The sequence below is a fragment of the Oculina patagonica genome, chromosome 8 (assembly GCF_052425735.1).
Source record: "Oculina patagonica isolate OP01 chromosome 8, crgOcupat, whole genome shotgun sequence".
Lineage (NCBI taxonomy): Eukaryota > Metazoa > Cnidaria > Anthozoa > Scleractinia > Oculinidae > Oculina > Oculina patagonica.
The window spans coordinates 11,127,698-11,150,230 of NC_135765.1; the positions used below are offsets into that span (position 1 = coordinate 11,127,698).

The 22,533-nt window shown below is 38.9% G+C and overlaps 2 protein-coding genes across 6 annotated transcripts in view; both read right to left on the bottom strand.

Annotated features, from left to right (window-relative positions):
• The window catches only part of LOC144662524 (uncharacterized), a 167,832-nt gene that overhangs the window by 124,269 nt on the left and 21,030 nt on the right, over window positions 1-22,533 (bottom strand). The window lies entirely within an intron of this gene.
• On the bottom strand, window positions 5,268-21,705 carry LOC144662643 (uncharacterized). 5 transcript variants are annotated; one of them, XM_078523511.1, is made up of 9 exons: window positions 21,505-21,705; window positions 20,759-20,895; window positions 16,795-16,963; window positions 16,372-16,499; window positions 15,044-15,146; window positions 11,905-12,005; window positions 9,446-9,606; window positions 8,066-8,206; window positions 5,268-6,127 (listed from the first exon to the last, which is right to left on the bottom strand). In XM_078523511.1, the coding sequence occupies exons 4-7, from the start codon at window positions 16,455-16,457 to the stop codon at window positions 9,450-9,452; spliced, it is 447 nt and encodes a 148-aa protein (XP_078379637.1). In that variant the 5' UTR covers window positions 16,458-16,499; window positions 16,795-16,963; window positions 20,759-20,895; window positions 21,505-21,705; the 3' UTR covers window positions 5,268-6,127; window positions 8,066-8,206; window positions 9,446-9,449. The 5 variants fall into 5 exon arrangements, with proteins under 5 accessions (XP_078379637.1, XP_078379638.1, XP_078379636.1 ...); XM_078523512.1 differs by lacking the exon at window positions 16,795-16,963 and having other exon boundaries at window positions 20,759-20,872; XM_078523510.1 differs by lacking the exon at window positions 16,795-16,963.

Consider the following 22,533-nt stretch of genomic DNA (forward strand, 5'->3'; position numbering starts at 1 on the left):
ACATACCACTAGGATCACCAGAGGGTCTCAATGGGGTGGTGGCTTTTAGGGTTAACGGTTAAAATTTTGGCTTTTTTACGGCTAACGGTTAATTTATTTCCATAACGGTTAACAGAAGTTAAAAGTTAATTTTCATTGTTTTAACTGCCACCTTCATCTCCACAACCACACCCTACTATTAACCTCAATACCTTCAGCCTCATAGCCACATGCATCACTACTACCACAATCTGTAATTTAATACTAATAACAAGTTTCACTGTCACCCACAAGCACCACCAATATGCTACCAGCTTCCTTGCCACCTAAACCACCACTATAAACACCACAATCTACCACTATATACAACAAAACCACCAACTCCACTGTCACCTGCACCATCATATCAACAATCTACCACTGGCACCATCAACACCACCAGTTCCATTGTCGCCTGCTTCACCACAATCTACCACTAACACTACAAGTATCGCCGGCTTCACTGCCACCTGCACCAACACAGCAACAACAATCTACCACTAGCACTGTCAATACCACCAATGCCACCTGCATTACAATCTTCCAATTCAAGCCACTGTAGTATCACCAAAGCCAGCCCTGCTTCAATTCCACCTCCACCACCATCACTAGAATCCGCCCGGGGGGGGGGGGGGGGGCACTCCCATACACGAGCTATATAGGTATGTGCCGCTGTGAAGGGTATGGTTTTCAAGCAGTTTAGTCTGGGATAGGGTATAGAAATCAGAGAGTTTTGGTCTGGAAAAGGGTAGCATTTGCCGGGAAACTGATCGGTGGTTTGACGAAATAAGTCCAGAATAGGAATAGAAACTCAGAAGAGAAAGAGGATTTCCTAAACGTTAATAAAAACATCGCGGCATCGTTGTTGAGAGATGGTTTTCCATTAAAACACTGATAGTGATACCGTTCTAAAAAATGCAAGTCTGGGATAGGGTAGGGATTTTCGGTGTCTAGTCTAGTATAGGGTTGCAAAAGTCAGCTGAAAATGGTCTAGTATAGGGTAAGGCCTTCAAATTCCCAGCGGCACACCCCCACCCAAAAATATACAGGGTGCCCCCCCCCCCCTGGAGAATCCGCCACAAAACAATGCACCAATAGTAAGGGGGCTTATACTTTTACAGTACTTACTTCATGTAAGATTTCCCCTCAAAACCAATGAGAAACAGAACTATGTCCCAGGAGCAAAGTAGCAAATAATTTTTGAAATGAACAACACTGAAAGTGTGAGTCATATGGTCAAACATTGCACACAGTCAGGTGGAGAATTGGGGAGGGAAGGCAAATATATACTAGTAATACGTGACTCGCAGGGCCTCGCGAAGCTCTGGGTTGGGGAGGGAGGGGGGGGGGTGTTATAAATAAGGAGTGATAACCGGTTTTAACCGGTGATTTGTTATTGTTGCCTAGTAACGGACATGGCCGCGACACCCTCGTTCCCAGGGTCTACTCCGCTTTGAAAATGGCGGCTCTTTCTGGTTCGTAAAGAGGTATAAAGCGTTGGGAAGCGCAGGCTATTTTCAAAATCATCGACAAATTATTGGATATTCGCATTTTGGACATTTATTTCAGGGCATTAAAAAAAAAGAAGAACGAACGGCAGGAGGATTCGAACCCTCTGCCCGCGCGCCCCTGATGGCGATGAAAGGTTTATAGCCTGAATAGGCGTTAAGGGAGTATTATGTGGAAATCAGTGTTATTTTAATCCGAAAAGAAAAACGTTAAAAATGAAAGGCTCAGGATTCGAACCCACAAAAAAAAAAAAAAAGAAAAAAAAAAACCTTAGCCGGATTCGAACCCCCGCCCTCAGTCCTGAAGATCTGATTTGAAGTTCGACGCTCACACCATTAGGCCACCAGCGGGCGGCCGTGTGACGTCATTTCCGCCAGACACCAAGCTCACAAATATGACCGTAAACTCCACACGAGATTTCATCCCGCCTGAGCCCTTTGAGGGACAAAATTATACACCCCACTACGCTCGGCCTTCAGCCTCGCTTCGCGAGGAATTATTTTTTAATATTTCACCTTTTGTAATTATTCCTGGACGTTGCCTGTCATCCTCCGAAAAATACATGTAGACCTGTAGGTGAACAACAACCAAAGGAACAAAACATTTTTAAGTGGCAAGAGACGGGGGAGGAGGGGCGGGGGGAGGGACGGGGTTTGACATAAACACGATCTGTAGCATCGCTCACTCCAAGGTCTTTACAAAATGTATCAATAACATACTTCAGTGAAGCTCATTAACTAAGTTTCCTCATCAAACGACTTGAGTTTTCCTTCATTTATTTTGTTTCGTTTTAATGAAACATTAAAGGAATCTGCTTATTGAAAGCTACGCAAATAACAATATTGGTGATAAACCACAACTTAACAATTGGTCATGATCACTTTAATCGCGTATTTAACTTTATAGTGTTGTGCTGCATATATATTATATAATTAGTGAAATGCAAATTCAGTTGATATAAAACACTGGTTTGAAAATTATATTCCTGTGCACGATATTTGACGCGGTTGATACTATGCATCTTTTAGAATTAGATTTAGGTTTTGAAACGCAAGACATAATGAAACTTGTTAGACAAATCTACAGCTCCTACGCAAAAGCGTTTCTTACTTCAGAAAGCATTTCCGCTTTGGAAATGCTTCAGAACTTTGTTTCACTTTCAATATGTTAAAATACTCGTCCGCTTTCAGACTAGTTAATGACATTTTCTTGCCGTCTATGCTCATGATAAGGCACAACTAAGATACGATACATCAATAATGAGATCAAATCTATCCACAGCAAAATAATTTCAAGGACAGATTTTGCTTAGCGCGCGATGCCAAGCAACAATGTGCTTACGTTTCATAACTTACTATTACACGCATCTTCCTTACCTTTTTGCTGATTGTGAAAGTTCCTTTCGATTGAAAACGCTGAACTGTGGTCCTCAAAGGCGGATGTATTGCTGCATAAAACGAACAACTTTCGTTGGTTCGAGATACAAAATGTTCACGCAAAGAACAACTTATCGAACATGTTGTCTAGACAAGGTATATAAAGTCACGCGAAGTCTGTAATTAATTCCAAGTTCTTTTCCTCACCTGTGTTGTCAGTAACATAAACGTATCTTGTAATCTTTTTCTTCTGTGAAGGTTTATGGAACTTCAGCGATATGTTTTACATGTAGTTTGCTGGAACGCTGAAAAGCCACTCCCCGGGCGAACTGAAGGTGTTTACTGCAAATTTACAATCACTTTCGATCACGAGATCAAACGCACTCATCCGGAATGAAACGAAACAATTCTAGGCGTCACGCCAAATTAACTCCGAAACTTCTTTTCACTAAAATACAAAATCTGTAAATGTTTGCGGAGTTACAGACAGACACTAACAACACGTTTATTTACACCAGGGAGACAAGATGTATGAAGGTCAGGGATTGAAGAGAAAGGCCAGTGCATCCTTCGGTCCGCGCACTGTCTTGTTGACAGGTAAGGTCGCCTTTCTCTCGGCTGGTTTGGGGGGGGGGGGGGGGGGGGGGGAGAGGGAGATCCCATATAAAAGAAACGGCGATGCTCGTCGTCTCGCTCAGGGTGTTCCGGGCAAAACGCCAATATTTTTAACCGTCAATAGTGATCTCGTTTTGCACGAGAAGAAACGCGAATTATTTTTAGCATTTTGGTATCGTTTAGGAGCCAAAAAAGCTTGAGCCCCGGCTTGAGCCACGCCAAGACTGTTCACCTTTTGGGGTTTAAGACGAGTATCTCCGTCTGTTTCATATGGGATTCCTCCAGGGGGGGGGGGGGGGCAAAGCCCCGTGTCAACTATCAAAAGTCGAAAGGAAACAAGAGCAAACTGATATAAAGTAACGCCTACATCAATGAAAGATCGAGCAGACATGGACTACTAAACCTTTTCTGCCCCCGATTCAAACGGGAGTCAGAGGGTGGAAGGTCTTTCACAGTATCGACTACACGCCTCCGGAATACGACACCTAGCATCATTAGGAACAAGCCTAGCTTAGTAAGTTTTAAGAAGGCTACGTTTGATTTTTTTAAAGATACATACAAACATTTAGATCATTTTAGATCATAGAGTAATTTTTACCTAGTTTTAATATTATAGCGTTTTTTTAACTAAATTTTGTAATTTTAGATTCTTAAATTTTTACCATTATTTCTAGTTCTTAATTGTATTTTATATTAGAGGGCCACTGGTTTTTCAGTTTTTTACTGTTATGTGTTCACCCTCTATAAATAAAGTTGATTATTATTATTATATTATAAACTGTCTAGTTGTTTTTGCATAGCAACAAAACGTCCAAAGAGAGTATTTCATATATAGTTTTGGTTTGTAATTCCACCGAATTTATTTGCAAAAACTCTAAGGGCAGTCTATCAACAATAAGACCACCCTTGTGTAGCCAATGAGATTACGAGTTTGCCTTATAATTTATAATGTCATGATTAAAACAACTAGCAATGAACTTGATAACCTCATTCCCCCCTCCTCTGGAAAAAAAATACTTACTTTTCAGAGATTCCAAAATGTTTTGAAATAGGCGTCAGCAACTGAAAGAGTAGGCGGCTGTGACAAGACGAGCTTGTTTTTCACAAGCTCATTGCTATGGCCAAAGTAACCGGTGACATAGAATCAAGCAGCCAGTCGAACTCTGGCGGGTGCCGGCTTGTTTTAAAAACCCTGACTTTTATGTCCACATGTAAAATCAGAGTAACTAAAATTAATCTAACAGTTAAAAATCAATATTTTGATCATATTGCCTACAGCACTTTATGCGTATAGCTCAATAGTACAACATCCATTCACCCCACCCCAAGCTTTTAGCCAGGTGGGAGTCCAGGAGTCCTATGGATGGTCACTTTTCAGAGAAAATTAATATGAATAACTGTATACAGAGAGGTTTTTTTTAGCAAATTTGGAAATCTTTAGATACCTTTGTACTCATAACTGCAGAAAAACACCACTCTTCTCGGGCCCTCCTGTGGGGACAAAGTCAGGCCTTATAAAAATTTTGGCTTATCACTGCTACACCATCTTAAATAAAATCCGGGGATGAATAAGAAAGATAAAATAATGGACACCATTTAAGTGAAAATGTGATGTTTATTTCATGTCCAGTTATGCCACAGTTCGGACACTTTGATCATTTTGGAAATGTTAGGTGGTTTACATCTGGATTCATCAAAATAGAGGAGATTTAGCAGAGAGGAAGTGGTGGAGGGACACCTTTAGTTGTGATATCCCTTCTTGTAATGTGTACACACGATAATGGTATTTTTGTACTGTTCTAAGTGTTTGCTGTTCAGTCAGCCAACATTCAAGAGTCAGGATTTATAGAGATTATTGCAAATGTATCAGCCATGATCTCTTGTGACTGATGCAGGTTTTAACTGGTCACACCTGACAGTTGTGTACATTTCACAAAGATCACAGCAAAGCATAAAAGTTGCAAGATCATAATAGTGATTCTCCATACAATTTTACATTGCATGTTACTTCTTAGCTATGACATAAAGTCAGTATCACCCAGCTGATAACATCCTGTATTGCTATTATGTGATCTTCTTGCTTAGCAATGCAGTCAGTGGGAAAAAATATAATTAAGGTAATAATTTTATAGCTGTAATTATTAAAAACTAGCAATGGTATATTGCAATTCCTGAGTTTTGATTGGTTGACAGAGAATGGTATATAAGATCATATACCATTAACCACAAAAAGGGTAGCCATTTTTAATAAAACAATTATTCCACTTGCGCTTGTTGGATATGAGATCGTTATAGAAAACTCTGCGCTACGTGCCTCGTTGGCTATCTACCATCTCATATCCAACGCGCGCTCATGGAATAATTTTTTTATTAAAAACACCCAAAGAATTGCAATGTTTGAGCTCCCCAGCTGTTTTTGTTGACCCCAGCTGTTTTTGTTACCATTGTCAATTATAAAATTCTATAATAATATTTTATATATAAATAAAATTAATGTCAGCATGGCACAGGATCATTGACATCTCCCCAGCAAAGAACGTTACTTGTATCCAATGCAGAGCTTGTGATTAATGGATCCATTCTTCCATCATACAAACCAAACACTCCTCCTACGATAAGAAATGTACTTAATATTTAGATACAGCAGAAAGGTTGCATTGCGTGGTGCACCTGTTAGAGTTTAGTGTTTTTCTGAGAACACAACACAAGACAATGGCCAGTGCTCAAACCTGGAACACTTGATCCAGGGTTAAGTGTGCTAACAAACTAGGCCACCATGAGTCCCTTGATAAGAAAGTATATGTCTGGTTTAAACATATGTGGGTATCTTCCTCTTATTTCAAATTTTACCGTACCTTTTCAGCTGTAGTAATTATGTGTCCATGTAAAAGAAATAAGCATATGTTGCATCCTTAAATGCCAAGTGTGAGAAATGTGCCTTACTACAGTCAACTCTCTCTTAACGGACACTATAAGACAGACACCTCTTTATGACGGACACCTGGTACCATCCCTGCCGTTTGTCAGTCATTTTACTCTAACTAAACTCCCTATAAGATGGACACCTCTCTAAGACATACAGTTGGAGCCAGTCCCGATGGCATCTGTTTTAGAGAGAGTTGGCTGAATTTGGTTTACATGGCAACTTAATAGCAATAGCTTTATTATTAACCAATAATTACACTAGCCTGAATTTCAGACATCCCTCTGTGCTCGCCTGCTTGCCAGAAGGGACGTCTGAACACATTTGAGGCTGAGCCTAATGCCGTCCGGTGACGTCACTACCCGAAAACTGGGTAGTGATTTTGATTGGTTGATTTAAAAATTATTTGCATAATTATGTGAAATTATGACTGAATTTTACCGCGCAAGGATTGTAATTTGAAAACGTTTGGAAAGAGTTCGAAAGAGTTCACCTTCCCAGAAATGAATTTATTAGTCATTTACCTTGAGTTTATTACTTTATTAATTAGTTTACCTACGGATGAAGAATAGTAATGGAAATCGGTAGGTTTTAAGTTGGTGGCATTCGTCGCTTCGACATGCAGTGTTTTGCCAAATTTATATATGTATTCTTGTTTTGTCAACAAAGCCGCTAGACGCTTATGTCCTGCAGCCTCGATGAGCCAGTGATTTCTGAACTCAGTGCCCACAGTCAAGTAGGATATTTTTGTATTGAATTCCGTTTCTTGATGCCTCTGTAACCGTCTAAATTGATTCATTTAAGTACTCACGAGTGTGTTGTATTTGTCCGCTGCGTAACATAATATATTTTGATCGCTAGATAAGCTTAAAGCAAATCAGTTCAGATTAAATCGGTTCCGTAAAAGAATATAGCCTGCAGTCGATTAAAATCTCATTCATTTGTCTCAAGTTTTCAATAGTTTACTATTAAAACAATTTTATACCCTGTAATCCTTCATGGAAGCGATTTTTCTTTCACAATTTCATGGCCTCGACAGAAACTTTTCCGCATGAATTAAAACCAAAGTGTAGTGACGTCACCGGACGGCATTAGGCTCAAATGTGTTCAGACGTCCCTTCTGGCAAGCAGGCGAGCACAGAGGGATGTCTGAAATTCAGGCTATAATTACACAAGTATTGGGTATTGTGCAATACTTGTACTATAATGTGCTCAGCTGAATTAAAGACCTATTTATTAATAAGTTCCAGCTCATCCATCATTTATACACCAGGGCCCAGTTGTTCAAAGGGCAGATAAAATATGCTATCCGCTGCATAAATCGCTATCCAGTGGATAGCGTAGTATGTTTTGTTAGCATTTATCCACTGGATAGCAATTTATCTGGGGCTGGTTGTTCAAAGGGTGGATAACACTATCTACTGGATAAATTACTATCCAGTGGATAAGAGTAGACAAAATATACTACGCTATCCACTGGATGGTGATTTATCCGGTAAATAGACTAAGTGTTATCCATCCTTTGAACAACTGGAGCCTGGAGGATAGCAATTTATCCGCCCTTCGAACAACTGATACCAAAAGTTGAGTCTCTTTGAAAAATGGCCAACATTACTACACTTACCAGTGTGAATGTAGAGTATTCTATGTCCTTTAAATCTGCCAGGATTGTATTTCATCTCATAAAGCATTCCTCTTATTGCCTTAATGTTGTACACAGGGTCCACCAATATTCCCGTAGTACTGGAGATCTCTATAATGTGCTCTGCAGCAAAAGATTGCAGTCACATATTTATGACTATTTTAAAAGTGGCCAGGGCAATTTGGATAATAACTAGAGTTCCATAAGACCATAACATGTTAAAGGAGCAATGTCACGATATTTTAAGTCATTTTTCCTGATTACTTGAAGGAAACCTCTAAATAATAGTTTTCTACATGATAGGAAAACACCAAAGAAGTTGTAAATAATAAAGATGGTAAATTTTAAGCTTGGTGATAAATAATGAAGATGAATTTTTCAACAATGACACAAGCATTGGACAAAGAAAAATTCTGAGTCCCCGACGGGAATCGAACCCATGGCCTTCCAGATACCGGTTGGCCGCTCTAACCAACTGAGCAAAGAAGTTATCAAAATGTGAAAATAACAAAGGATGGTTTCAACTGACAAAAATTGAGATGGATAACAAACAACAAACTTGAAAAAAAACTAGCTCCTTTAACAACAAATGTCACTCAGGAAAACATCCACCCTGCTGGATGACAAAAGAATCTGACACTCTCAAAACAACCTATCCAGCTGAACTTTTCTTTGTTATAGATGTCCCAGTTCATATCAAAGCTTACCATCCAGCAAGGTGGATTTTGTACTATGAAACAGTTTGCTACAAAGAGCTCATTTTCTACAAAGAAACAATGGATTAATTAAAAGTCATGAAGTTAATGATTGTTAATAAGTATGAAAAATAAGCCTAATTACCTCTGGTCAGAAACCCATAAGGATTGAAACGTGTGACTCCCTTTGATTAGCGTTGTACAAGGCGTTTGCACATTCGTCACCTTTAAGCACCATATTTGGAAAATCAAGATTTATTAACCTGAATCAAGATTGTAACATTTGGATTGAATTCACAGTGCACGCTAGCTCACCCTCGATGGCGTAATCTTGCTTTTGAACAAACTCAGTTGAATAAAGTTAAATTTGGTTAAATTCGTTAAGTAGTATGGAGAACATCACTTGCATACAGTTAATGAATTTCTTTAGTTTCTGTAAGAAATGCAAGTGCATTTAGGTTGGAATTCAAGTAACTCACCGCAAAACCAAAAATGTGGTTGCGTGTGTCGTGACGTGTGTAAAGCACAGGCGTACAAACTCTTTGTTGTTTCCAAATATGGTACTTGGCAAAACTGAATATTTAAGCGCTGTGAATGTGCGTTACACGTTTCAACCCTTATGAGTTTCTGCTCTGGTTTAACATCTAGAAAACAAAAAAGTTGACACACACCTAGTTCCTAGTTGATATAGCATATCCTTTTCCCTTGTATCCGTCAATAATATCAATTATATCTTCTGCTTTGACATCCAGTCCTCCTGTCCTGAGGTCTTCATTTATTTTGTTGTAAAAATATGCCGCATTATCACACACATTTACAGCATGGCACCTACACGCACAAGAAAACAATGTGTGCCAGGTGTCATGTCAGTGATTATTAGGGATGTTTGTGGGAAACCGTTCTACATCAAAGATTTTTTCAAACTTTCTTCACAGTCATGAACGCATTAACAAGTTATCGGTACTTACAGTTGCCAGAGATGAAAAAACGGAATCATTGAGTTACTTTGTTTCAAAGATTAAAGCTGATTTCCAGTCCGTACTGCGCAGACTCGGGGTTTGTTTTCGTTTTTGTTTTGAATTCGTTGAAACGTTACACTTCGGTGACAGCATACATGAAGTTTTTTAGTCCGCCATTACAGTTCGTTTCGTTCAAGAATTTCCGATGAGCTGAAACGTCGGTTTGAAATAGCGTCAAGGTTCCTCTACTCGTTTTTATTTGTTCTGCAAGGATATCTGGCGTTAATTATGAAGAAAAAGGTAAGTTTGTCGCGGAATTTTTAGTTTTGCTTGTAAACATTCCTTCGTGTGGGCTCACATAAACATTGCAGCCGAGATTGCGCAGTACGGACTGGAATTCATCTTTAAGCATGTGGAAAATACCCTGATTTTGAAAACAATGGCACTTTTTTGTAGCTGCAGCAGGGCTCGAAAATTTTTCTGAAGCCATTCTAGCCGTGGGCTAGCTGGTATTGCTACTTTACTAGCCCAGAGCTTGAGAGCTCTAGCCCAGTACACATTAATTTTGTTACGTATAAAAAGCCAGTCTTATGCTTAAGTACACCAGCACAAAAAAAACTCTTCAACAGATCAATGCAAACATTTGAAGTGCCACTAAACAAAGGGCTGGATTTGTCCGCTAAAGATGGATATTTTTTAGTTTGGCAAAAAACTACACCCTTTTCCTCGACATACACCACCAACGGCCATTTTGTTTTCCACTGTGAAAGAAACAACCGTTAACGTTTTCGCTGCAACATACAAGTCATGTATTTCTTGTTTTTGGTCTGAACTTCATCTGCAGCAGCTGGCCCATCGGCACTATGCTTATGCTGATCTTGAGCAATACCATCTCCTTTCTTTTCCTGTGTGAAGCCACAGTTCAAGAGGCTCATTGAAAGAAACAAAGCGACATGCATTCGTAACATCCCACGTCCAAGCGACCCAAAGACCAAAGTGGTTCCCAGAATTCTCCCGTCCACATAGAATGCCAGAAAAAAAGTTGCGAATATTCTCTTCAAATCGCGTACTCGCCGTGTTTTAAACCCGCTTTTGACTCCTTCGTGGCATACTGGTGGTAATAGATAACAATACTTCTGACAGACTTTTGATGAAATTAATTTCATAACAACATCTTTTCTTAATATAAATTTTAATCCAGATCTTGCCAGTCAATTCAACAACTTGGCTTTTAAGTGGCTTGCTAGCCCACTGGGCTAGCAAAGTACATTATTCACTAGCCAAACGAAAATTTTCGCTAGCCCCGGGAGTCGGGCTAGCGGATTTTTCGAGCCCTGACTGCAGTGTACAATTATGTACATGTATGTTTAATCTTCATTATAGTAAAAATACTAATGATAAATCACTAGACACAAACTTCCATTCATGAAATCTTAACTTAGTAGGCTGAAAAAAGAGCAATTTAGTTCAATGATGCACGGGCAAAAAAACTTCAAGCTCCCTACACCACTTTAATTTGCATTTTCGGTCACAAAAATTAAGGGAGAGAAATTGATCTAAAAACACATAATATTTATTTATTACATATTTATTTTAATTTTCTACTTAACAATATGGTATAAAAAATAAGTACTAGGTTGAGAAAAAAATAACCACGGTTGGAAAAAGTGACCTGTAACATCTACAGTGTTTAGTGCCCAGTGTCCAATGGCAGTGTCTAGTGTCGCATATCCACTGTCCTATTATAGCATCCCCAGGGGGGGTACTTCCGCTTGTAAATGACGGGGATGATCGAATGGAGGCAAAACTCAGGACCCAAAAAAATCCCTAAGTCTTCCAACAGTACCCAAAAAAATCCCTGGACCAAAAATAACACCCAAAAAAATCCCTTGTCAAATTGCCCCTAAAACGCTCGTTTTTTATTCATCATACCATAAAATCGCCAAGGCCGCGCCAAGGCAATTTAGTTCGTTTTTAATACCCAAAGAAATCCCCTATCTAAATCAAGTCACCCAAAAAAATACTTGCCAAATTTTCCAACCCAAAAAAATCCCGGAATCGAAAATTTCAAACCCAAAAAAATCCTTCGATCATCCCCGTCATTAACAAGCCGGAGTACCCCCCCTGGGATAGCATCCATATAATAATAATTTATTACAAATCTTACTTGAGTTTTGATCCTGTCAGGTAGTTTGCAATGGCAATTCCTGCTGCACTTCCCCCACTGCCAACCGTTATCACAATGTCATCAAAATTTTCCAACAGATTCTGAAACAAGCACAAACATCCTTTCACTTAACTTTCATTATTATTTATATATAAAATAACTTTGTCCTCTTTGTTGATCTGAGAACACTTTTTAATCGGGCGGGGCCTGGGCCCGATTCATAATCTGCACGGAATTTTTTTTTTTTTTTTTTTGTCGGTAAATCGATCCAGACCCACGCGGCCCAGCCGGCTCTTCTGTCACGCAAGATTTAATATTTTTAATAGAGATCAGCCGATCACTCGCATTTAACATGAACACTCTACTCTCTAAAATGTATATTATTTTGTTTCATTCCATATTTTACAAGAAGAGAGGGCTGAATATAATCACATAGCGAAAACAAAGACCACTTGGACATGTCCAAGCTATTTAAAACTACCACTACGTCAGACCCATGTCACGCGATCTCTCGCTTGTAGCTATATAAATAATCATTCACCTATTTTCTGTTTGAATACTCTGCGCTCTGTTTGTGTGAAATATTTATTGTTGTGTTACTCAAGCGTTTGGCTCGGAGCGAGTACAAGTCGTACAATTTACCCGGAACGTGTTAAATATTGCAAAACGACGACTTATTTTCTGGATATCCCAATTTTTGTTTTGAGTTTACGGTATTTTGAGAATCGAAACGTTATCGAAACGTAAGTTGCAAGCTCAGCAAGAATATGTCAAAGCACGGGATACACGTCATCGCGCCAGGGGAATTACCAAAAGCTTGTCGGAAGACGCTAAACGGAGAAACACAATGGGATGGCCTTAGTCTACTCTTTATTTTGGCGTGATTTGGCTTTCTTTTAAATGAACTGGTTTGGGTTTATTTAATTGAACATTCGGAACAAAATAAACATTTGCATGCGTAAGCAGGTATTTTTCCGGCTAGGCATGTGGTTTTAAAAAGCAAAAGATGGCGTGGTAAAGGAAATTCATGTCACGTTCACTCCGTGACTAACGCAAAAACGACTTGTGTGTTTCTCAAGTGACTGCTTTTCTAAAGATTTTTTTTACTGTGTGGTGCCGTGCCTTTAAGCCAAAGCACTGTAAGAGGTCAGGTGGTCAAACATTACCCGCACGATTATTAACTGCTTGCAGTTCTTGTTAAGTCATGAAATTAAAATATTGCATGTAGTTTGTGTTTTAGTCTGATGCAGCGTTTCGTCCCAGCCAGGGGACTCTTCAACCTTATTTCCAGGGCCTTTTTCCTTTTGCTCTGGGAGGCAGGGAGACAGAGACCATGGGAATGAGGTTGGGGACTCTTCAGAGACTTTTCTGCTTTCAATTGGCACTCTTATTGAGCATGGTGCTCAAAGTCCTATTCACAAACAAAATGATGACAGCAATCTTGCCTTAATGTCACTGTTCGCGTATTCACCGTGAGTAACGCAATATCCGGTAACGCAATAAAGACAACAACAACAAGATGGCGTTATAGGGGGAACACAGCTCTGTGGCAGGTTAGTTTGCGACTTCGGGCTGTGCACGAAAAAATACAAGCCTCACTTATCTCCCCGCAAACTTGGGGATTAGGATAAGAGTATTGGCAGAGCCTTACTTATCTCCCCAGCACCGCACGGGCTGGATCGGACAAGATTCAGGCAAAGGTATAGAATTGCAAGGCAAAATAATGCCAAAAGCTTGGGGGAAGTCGCTACGCAGACTTAACCAAACAACAAAGTGTGACCCATATTTATTTAAAGCTAATGCCCTTCTCCAAAGGGAGGGAGGGTGGGAAAAACTACAAATACAGCTCTAGAAAAAACGAGTGTTCGTGCAAAGACTGCTAGAATAATGAAACTGGGATAGCGATCAGCTGCTTTTAGGGCAAGACAGTGTCTGTAAACATTGCCAATAGGTGAGCTCATACTATAAACTACTAAGACATTACGTGCTAAAGTACAAGCCACTAATGAGAGCTTTTATGCTTTAAACCAATCCCAGAAAAGCTTACATTAATGCTACTATGGTTGTATCTGTTACATATAGATAAAAATTCAGACATGAAAGACGTCTGTTTTGAGTTCCATGACTAGAAAGCATTCACAATTCATTAATACAGGAAAACAACATTGCACGCAAGCACCCCCTGCGGCGTCACGCTCCATAAACTGCATTTTACTTTTGTTTGTAAATGCTTGCTTAATGTCACTGTTCGCGTATTCACCGTGAGTAACGCAATATCTGGTAACGCAATAAAGACAACAACAACAAGATGGCGTTAGATGTGTATGCATGAAGCGGAAAACGTTTTCTTTTAGGAAGATTTTTACGGCACACGCAAACAGTATTTTTACATGTAAACGGTTCATCTGTTGAAATTGTTTCCTTCGAAACTGCACACGGGAGAACTTGTAATCTATTTTTAGTCGGGAGTCGGGTGACATTGGGAAAACTCAGTTGTATAAACATTCACAAACCATTTTCAGGGCAGCCTTGCTGTCCGTTGATTTCCTGCCTTACTGGACTTGAAATTGCTTTTTACAGTACTGGGAACGGATTTATTTCACCAAATAAAACGAACTGGCGCGAACATCTTCTCGACTTGCGAACTTCTCAACCTGCCAACTTCGCTGCAAATTGACAATTTCGAAGTTCGTTTCGAAGTTCGTAATTTGATTGACAACTACGTAATGAAATTCCCCCTAAAGTCCGTAGCGAACTTCGCGAATTTGAAACGAACTTCGGATACCGTTCGTAAAAAGTTTTGTTAAACACAATGTAAAAAAAAAAAAAATTACTCTGTGTCTGCACGGTCTGCACAGTCTGCACGGTCTGCAGTCTGCAGTCTGCAGTCTGCATGTTTGCATGGCCTGCGTTTTAGACTGACCGCGAAATCCCAAGTCAGCATTGAGAATAAAAGCTGACCGTTACTTGTGAAATTATATAGTTCATGGCTAGTCTAATGCAGCATTTCATCCCGGCCAAGGGACTCTTCAGAGACCTTTCTGCTTTCAATTGACAAACTCGTTGAGCAAGGAACTCAAAGTCCCATTCGCAAACAAAATTATGACAGCAATTGAAGCATAAATGACTAGTGCTTTACCTGATTCTTCATCATTTCTTGAAATTCTGTTAGGTAACCAAACATTCCCATGTATGAAGAACCTCCCACCTCAATCAGATATGCAGACGAACCCTGCTCTTTTCTGCAAAAATAAATATTTAATGTTAAAAAAGTAAGGAAGAAAGAGGTGGATTTGGGACAACCCTTCCTTCCAAGAGTAAAGTATTGGAATTTTCATGAATTGTGCAAAAAATATCCATACCAACCCATACCCAGCCAATGGATAGTCAATGGAATTCTGAGGGAGGTCTCACAAAACTTTTAGGCAAGGTAAGGTAAAACTTTATTTATGCTGGGTGGCCCATTCAGCACAGTGGCTGGTCTCCAGAGGGGCCCTGCTAAATACAATTTCTAAAAATATAAAATATCTAATAGTTTAAAATAGTTATAAAAATAGAGTTAAAAGCTAATTTTTAGTAATTGAAATAGTTATATAAAAAGAGTTTAAAAACTAAAACGAATTACAAGCATGAACTGGTATAAAAAAATTAAATATCATAAATTAGGTGCTATGAATAATGTGGAAAGGAAAGTATGGGGTTTTTACACTGGAATTTCCAGAGAGAAGATTAATTCAAGACAGAAAAACATCCATAGAAGGGGTATGGATATTTTCTGGAACAACACATTTGTTTGCTTATCTTAGACTCACTTTAATTATATTAAGCCTGTTAAGTCAGTAAGTTAATTAGCCCATGGGTGTATCCAGTGATGAGATATGGAGAAGACTGACAGGGGATTGAAAAGATCAGTACACAAGTACGACGTAGGCAGTGGAAGTGGATAGGTCATGTTCTGTGTATGGCAAAAGCTGAGACCCACATATGGCATTAACCTGAGCACCAAGTGGGAAAAGGAAATGTGGACGGCAGAAGGAAATTAAACTTAAAAGAAAAATAGTAGAAAGGGAACGTGCTGAGATGAGACTAACGCTATGGGCTGCAGCAGTTGTAGCCAAGAACAGGGACAAGTGGAGAAGGAACTAAGAGAGAGTAGTGTTGTGCTTTTCAAGCAGTTTACATTTTTATTAGTTTACATTTTTACATCTTTTACACTTACATTTTTACAAGTTTATATTTTTAGCTGGTAATTGACTTGCCTCGGCCCTTGCCCATCAGACAAGAAAGAATGAACAGTTACATGCCCAGATGACAGGAAAGGATTTTTTTAACCCAGCTGTCATCAAGCACAATCTGGAACAAGCAGAGGGGGCTACAGTCAACCCCCTCCCCCTTCATTTCCACCAGCCTGCTCTATAACTATTCCTCCAAAGACTTAAAGACATTCTTTAGTAAATAACTACTTACAATTTTTCTGCCATCTTTTCCATCATTTGTTTCAGGCCAGATTTGTACTGAAGCGGAGGAACAACGATAACATGACTTCCAACCATTCTGTCTAAAAGAAGGTTCCCTTTACAGCCAATATCTGTAGTCTGCACAGACAAAAACAACAGTTAAATTTTAATTTTACTAATGCTGGTACATAATTGTGATCCCTTGATAAAGGGTTTGCCAGAAATTAGCATAGGAGTGTTGAAACCTGTACGGTTTTTTTTTTGATTTTTTTTTTTTTTTTTGCATTAAGTGGTTTGAACTAATTAAACCATTTTAATTGAACGTGACCATAGTACTTAACAGTGATTTCCACGACAAATACAACCCTAAATCTAGTAAACAGTTTCTCCATGTGGTCACAAAATATCCACACAGCAATAAAAGTACACGCACTTCATGTATACAGTAATGAAATGTCCTTCACATCAGAAAGTTTATGTATTTAGGCTTCTTAGTTGTAGTAGACACAGTGACACATAATTATGTCTGAAGCTTTACTGGAATTTCCAGGTCGGGGTGGTTAAAACCAAAAAGCCATCTGTGGGGGAGGTATGGATATTTTCTGGAAGAACACAATACAGGTTTTGTCTATACATTGTAATCAGTAAACATTATTGTTAAGTTTCAGACATGCCTGTTCAGGATTTCTAAGGAACAAGTAACAATTCAACAGGGCTTGAAATAACGGCCGGTCAACGGACAATGTCCGGCCTGATCGGGGACTTGACCGGTCAAACGTTCGCCTTGCCGGTCATGTTGACCGGTCACAAGTTGATAATAATAATAATATTGAAACAAAGTTAATTTTCTATGCTGTTGTCTACTTTCTGTTAGTGTATACACCTCGCTGTAATGTGGAATGTCCGACCAAGAAATGAAGCGATCGAATCAAACGGTTGTTTACAATTTGCGTATTACGGTCTCAAATTTAAAATATTTTTCCAAACTTGTCCGTTTTCTTCTGCACAGAAACCAACTATTAATTTAGTTGGACCGAAGCCCGGAATATAAAAGTACAATTTAAATGAACTATGAGGATTAAAGCAATCTTTGACTTCTTTGCATTATTTATAAAATAATTCAGGGCTCGAAATTGCGACCGATACGGTCGCATTTGCAACTAAATTTTTTTCCATTGGCGACTAAAACTTTCTTTGCAGTCACAAGTTTGGAATTAATGTTTTATAGTGTGAGGGAATACACTTATTCGTTTTCAAGTATGAAGCCATTGAAAATGTTTTTATAGCTGCTATAATCGCTGGGAAACGCAACGTGAAATCTACATCTTTCGATGAGAACAATCCGGAAGTGGTACATTATAAAGATTTTTTTTCCAAAAAGGGCACCACGGGTTTTGTACAAATAATTGAAAATGATGATAAGACAACAAAACAGGGCAATGAGCCTATAATCCACGACCCCTAGCACTGAAAATGACTGTGGCATTTGCAAAGTTGAACCAATAGACAAATGAATGAGCCAGACATACATGTAAGAAACTTGCAAAACCACATTATTCATTTACTCAACAAAAATAACTTGGAAACCTGGAAAATTAAATAAAAATGCAATCAGCAATTGACTTTTCAATTCAAGTGAAACAGGTTTTCATCCACAAAAAGACAACTTTTATTTAATAAAGAGCCGGAGAAAGAATTTTGTTTTCACCATTTATTCATGAACATGAAAAACGAGACAGTGTGGAGTCAAATTACATTTCACACGAAATTTGCATAAAAGAAGTAGCTGAGACATTAGAAAAAAAACTAGCTTTAATAATGATTGAATTCTGATTTGATTGCTATTTTCCAAGTATTTACTGTTTAAAAGCGGTTCTCATTCATGAAAACAAAACGTTTTTTTCATAGACGTGAAAATATTTGCTTAATCAAATTATATTCTGCACGAAACGTTAAAGGCAAGCGAAAATAGAATTGAAAAAATAAGAGCTAATTATTAAAGGAAATTTTAAAACTTTAAACTTTTCTTAAAGAACGTGAACCCTACGATTCTGAGGTAAGCAACATCATATACATAACGAACAATTCATTCAATCAGCAAAAAATAGAGTCCAGACGGCAATCTAACTTCGGTCGACAGTCAAACAGTGTCGTTACTTGCAGTAAAAAAGAATTCACTTTGGGAATGTTATTTCTCAAGGTGGAGGGTGTTGTATTTTTACATATATTTAATAATTAATGGAAGTGAAGTGAAGTGAATACTTTGTTAACCCTCGGATTGTAGAGTAGCTTTTAACTTAGCTAATATCTCCGAGCATTTCAACAGTACAACGGCACAATGGGCAAAGACCAGACCACAACACCGGGAACTTTGTGCCCTACTCTTTACGATAAGTGTGTGGGTTCTTTTACGTCCCCTGCTGACCATAACACTGAAGATGCAGGAGACGGGGCCTACGGTTTATCGTCCTTATCCGAGAAGACTAGAATATCTAACCATTTGCAGTTGTTATTGCAAAGGCAGCATATTCTCCTCAGTTATTTTAAGACCTGAGTGTTGGTCTGGTCTGGGACTCGAACCCGAGACCTCCCGCACGGTAGTCCGGCGCTCTACCAACTGAGCTAACCGGTCGGCGGTTAAATTACATGTTGCAATCTTGTCCGAGCAGAAACGAGGTATGACCGAGCTAAAATGAATTTGGCCGGTCATCGTGTCCGGAGACTCTTCGGAAATTATTTCATTAGCCCTGATTCAAGCCAAGTTGCCTTGCAGCAACTGCAGTGCTTCTGCAGTGATTGGACTGAATACCACCACATGTAAAAATAGGTACGCAATGCGTACATGTGTCTGCTATTTGGAAATTGTTGTTGAAGATAAAGAATGAAAACATTGGCACGCTTAATGATACTTTTGTGTTGAATAGGGAGCAAAAGAAAGAAGCTGACAGACCTGTTTATACAATAACTAAACTCAACTTTGTGTTTAATGCTTTGTAATGAGAACGGCAATACAACATTTCTGTAATTTATTAACATGTTTTTGAAAGAGAGTGTGCACTGCCTTGTAAAAGGTAATTTGAAATTTTGGCAGTGATGAAAACAATGAATATTGCTAAACTACCTTTTTATGGTTCATTAACACAACAGTTTACATGTCACAAAGACAGTCTATATTGCCTTGTAAAACGTAATTCGAAATTTTGGTAGTGAGAGAAACAATAATATTACTATAATACCTTTTTATGGTTCATTAACACAACAGTTTGCATGTTTCAAAGACAGTCTCTATTGCCTTGTAAAACGTAATTCGAAACTTTGGTAGTGAGAGAAACAATAATTTTACTACAATACCTTTTTATGATTCATTAACACAATTTGCATGCTTGAAATACAGTGTCCATCATCTTGTAAAAGGTAGTTGGAAATTTTGACAGTGATAAAAACAATAATATATTACTACACTGCAATTTTGTGGTTCATTTAACACAATAGTTTGCATGACTGAAAGACAGTTACCATTGTCTTGTAAAAGGTAATTCAAAGCTTTGGCGGTGAGGAAAACTATCATATCACTACACAACATTTTTATGGTTCAATCAGACAACAGCTAACGTTGTTCAAAGAGTGTTCATTGTTACTGTTGTTTCTCAATGTTAAGCACTATCTTTGTCTTGGTGTTATAGGTGATGGAAACTTTTGGCATTGAAAAAAACATATCATCTAGCTGGTCTTGAGTAACTGACTCAAGGTTAGCATCTGATCCAAGAATTTGCTTTAATGTATCATCAAAGAATGTTAGGTTGATTGTTCCTTTCTCATGCTGAAACAAACCCTGGAGGTGCCAGTGCTTTTTGCAAGAGGCTGGCCTTTGTTTTAGGCCACAGCTTGCACATTCTACTATCTTTGTTTCAAGTGAGGAGATCTTTTTATTACAATTACAACAAGAGAGGTATATTGGCTGCTGTTGTTTATCCCCAAGATTGTAGCTTGAATGGAAGTTGATGTTGATGTAAGGGGCAGCGTGTTAGTAATGCAAAGTGGTTCATCAAAAGGAACTGCTTCAACAATCACACAGCCAGTTTTTGCTGTGTTAAGGTGAATGTTGTTATTGTAGGTGTCTTTTCTCACTCTCAAGCTAGTGAAATGATATGTTTTGCCTTCTGTCACTTGTGAGGTGAAGTCTCCCCATAAAGTAAGTCTGGCAGATCCATGAGGGTCAAGGAGATCAGCTTCTGATTTGTTTAATGCAGCTGATTTGGTAGATGAGAATTTTTTAGCGGCTGTAAGGTTTATCAGCTTTAACTCGGGGCAAAGGGGCAGGGAGGGGCGAAAGGTAGGAGGAATGATGCATTAGACATTAATTATCTACTAACTAAAGCAAATTTTGAACTTTGCACCTTGTTTCCAGATAGAGTGCTTCCTGTCAAGTCATCCCTTTTGATAAACAATGAAAATTCCTTTGGGAGATTTGGAATGTTCCACGGATGGATCGGAGTGTCGCGCTGTGCAAGCTACATGTACAAAACAGCAAGACCTAAAGTTAGATCAAAATACACGTAACTATTGTCAGTTACAGCTGAAGATCAGAAATTTTACATCAAGATATAAAAAACATTATTTTAGTAGAAGTGTCGATAAGCATCATCACTGTAAGAGAAGACATTTTATGGGGTTGGAACCCCACATGTCCTTGAATGGGGATGTATGGGGCTTCAATCCATTTGTCCCAATTCAAGGATGTATGGGGAAGATAGGGTTTCAGGGGAGGGGGAGAGGGTAACAAGACAAAGGACAGCACACAAAGATATTTGCAGCTGAGAGACTAGAGACCTTTAGATCAATGCACACCCAGGACAAAATAATTGGTCTAGGGGGCAAGGGAATGCAGTCAGATGTCCTTCAAACCTTTATTCCCTTGCAGGGGATCACATACGATCAAAATCCCTACCCTGGGGACAGACGTCAAGTGGTTAAACCGACCACCAGCCTTCCCCCCCTCCCCCTCCCCCCCCCCCTCGGGCTTATTAAACATTGATAGGTGCATTAGAAACAAACTTGGTATTTCGAATAATACGAACAGAAACCTGGATATTCAACCGGAGTTCCTTTAAAGCTCTATAAAAAAATTGAAACAGTAACTTACCTTTACAAAGTGCTTTGGAATATTTTTCAGTTACGAGGCCCACTTTGGAGGTTCGTATTGGTGGAGTTGTGTGAGCATGTTTATGCCTCGAGAAATGTTCCTACTCATTTCCAAAGAAATTATCCAGTGCTAAGTGAAGCTCGGTTATCCATAATTATCTCATGTTTTGCTGAACGATGCCAAATAACCACTTGCAATAGACTTGTTATTACAGACGCATAAAGTCAGCGGCGTTTCGGAACTGAAGTATTTGGTTGTGTAAGAGAACCGAAAACAACCCTAAGTCAGTTCAAGTGCACTGTGCCACTTAACCTGCTATCGGGCCTTCTTTTTTCATTGTGTCTAGATACCCGGCAGCCGGGAAGTGTTTTCAAAATACTACATACCCGGCAGTCTGAAATTATTCTAGAATTTCCACGGAAAAACCAATCCAATCCTCCTCAAAACTATAGATCTTTGCTTAGAAATGCCAAGCGATTTCAATTATAGTTTTGGCTTTGTGTTTGAGGAAATTTTCGAGCTTGGGCATACTACAAAATCTTGATTCTTCGACACTTAGAAAAAATTCGTACTCTGACTCCGGTGTCAACTCTTATAGAATAATTTCTACAAAAACTGAAGTTGAAACCCTGCGAGAGTATTCGATATTTGCTGAGAAATGCGAAGCGATTCTAAATAATGTTTTGCTTTTGTTGTGGACGAATTCTCTTGGCTTCGGCGTACTATAAAATCCTCGACTCACGGGCACGGTTGTTCAAAAGACTAGATACCCGGCAGTCAAAAATTCATGAATAATCAATACATTCAATATCCACAAAAATGATCATTGAAACCTAGCTCCCGAGAGTATTTCAGTATTTCAATTTTCGGTCGGAAATACCAAGCGAGTTTTTACAATGTCAGTTTGGTTTTGCACAAATTGTACGAACTTTATGTGACTCACGGGCACGATTTTTCAAAGACTACATACCCGGCAGTCAAAAATGCTTCCCGTTTTTCCATCAAAATTTCCATTTGAACCTGCTGAGA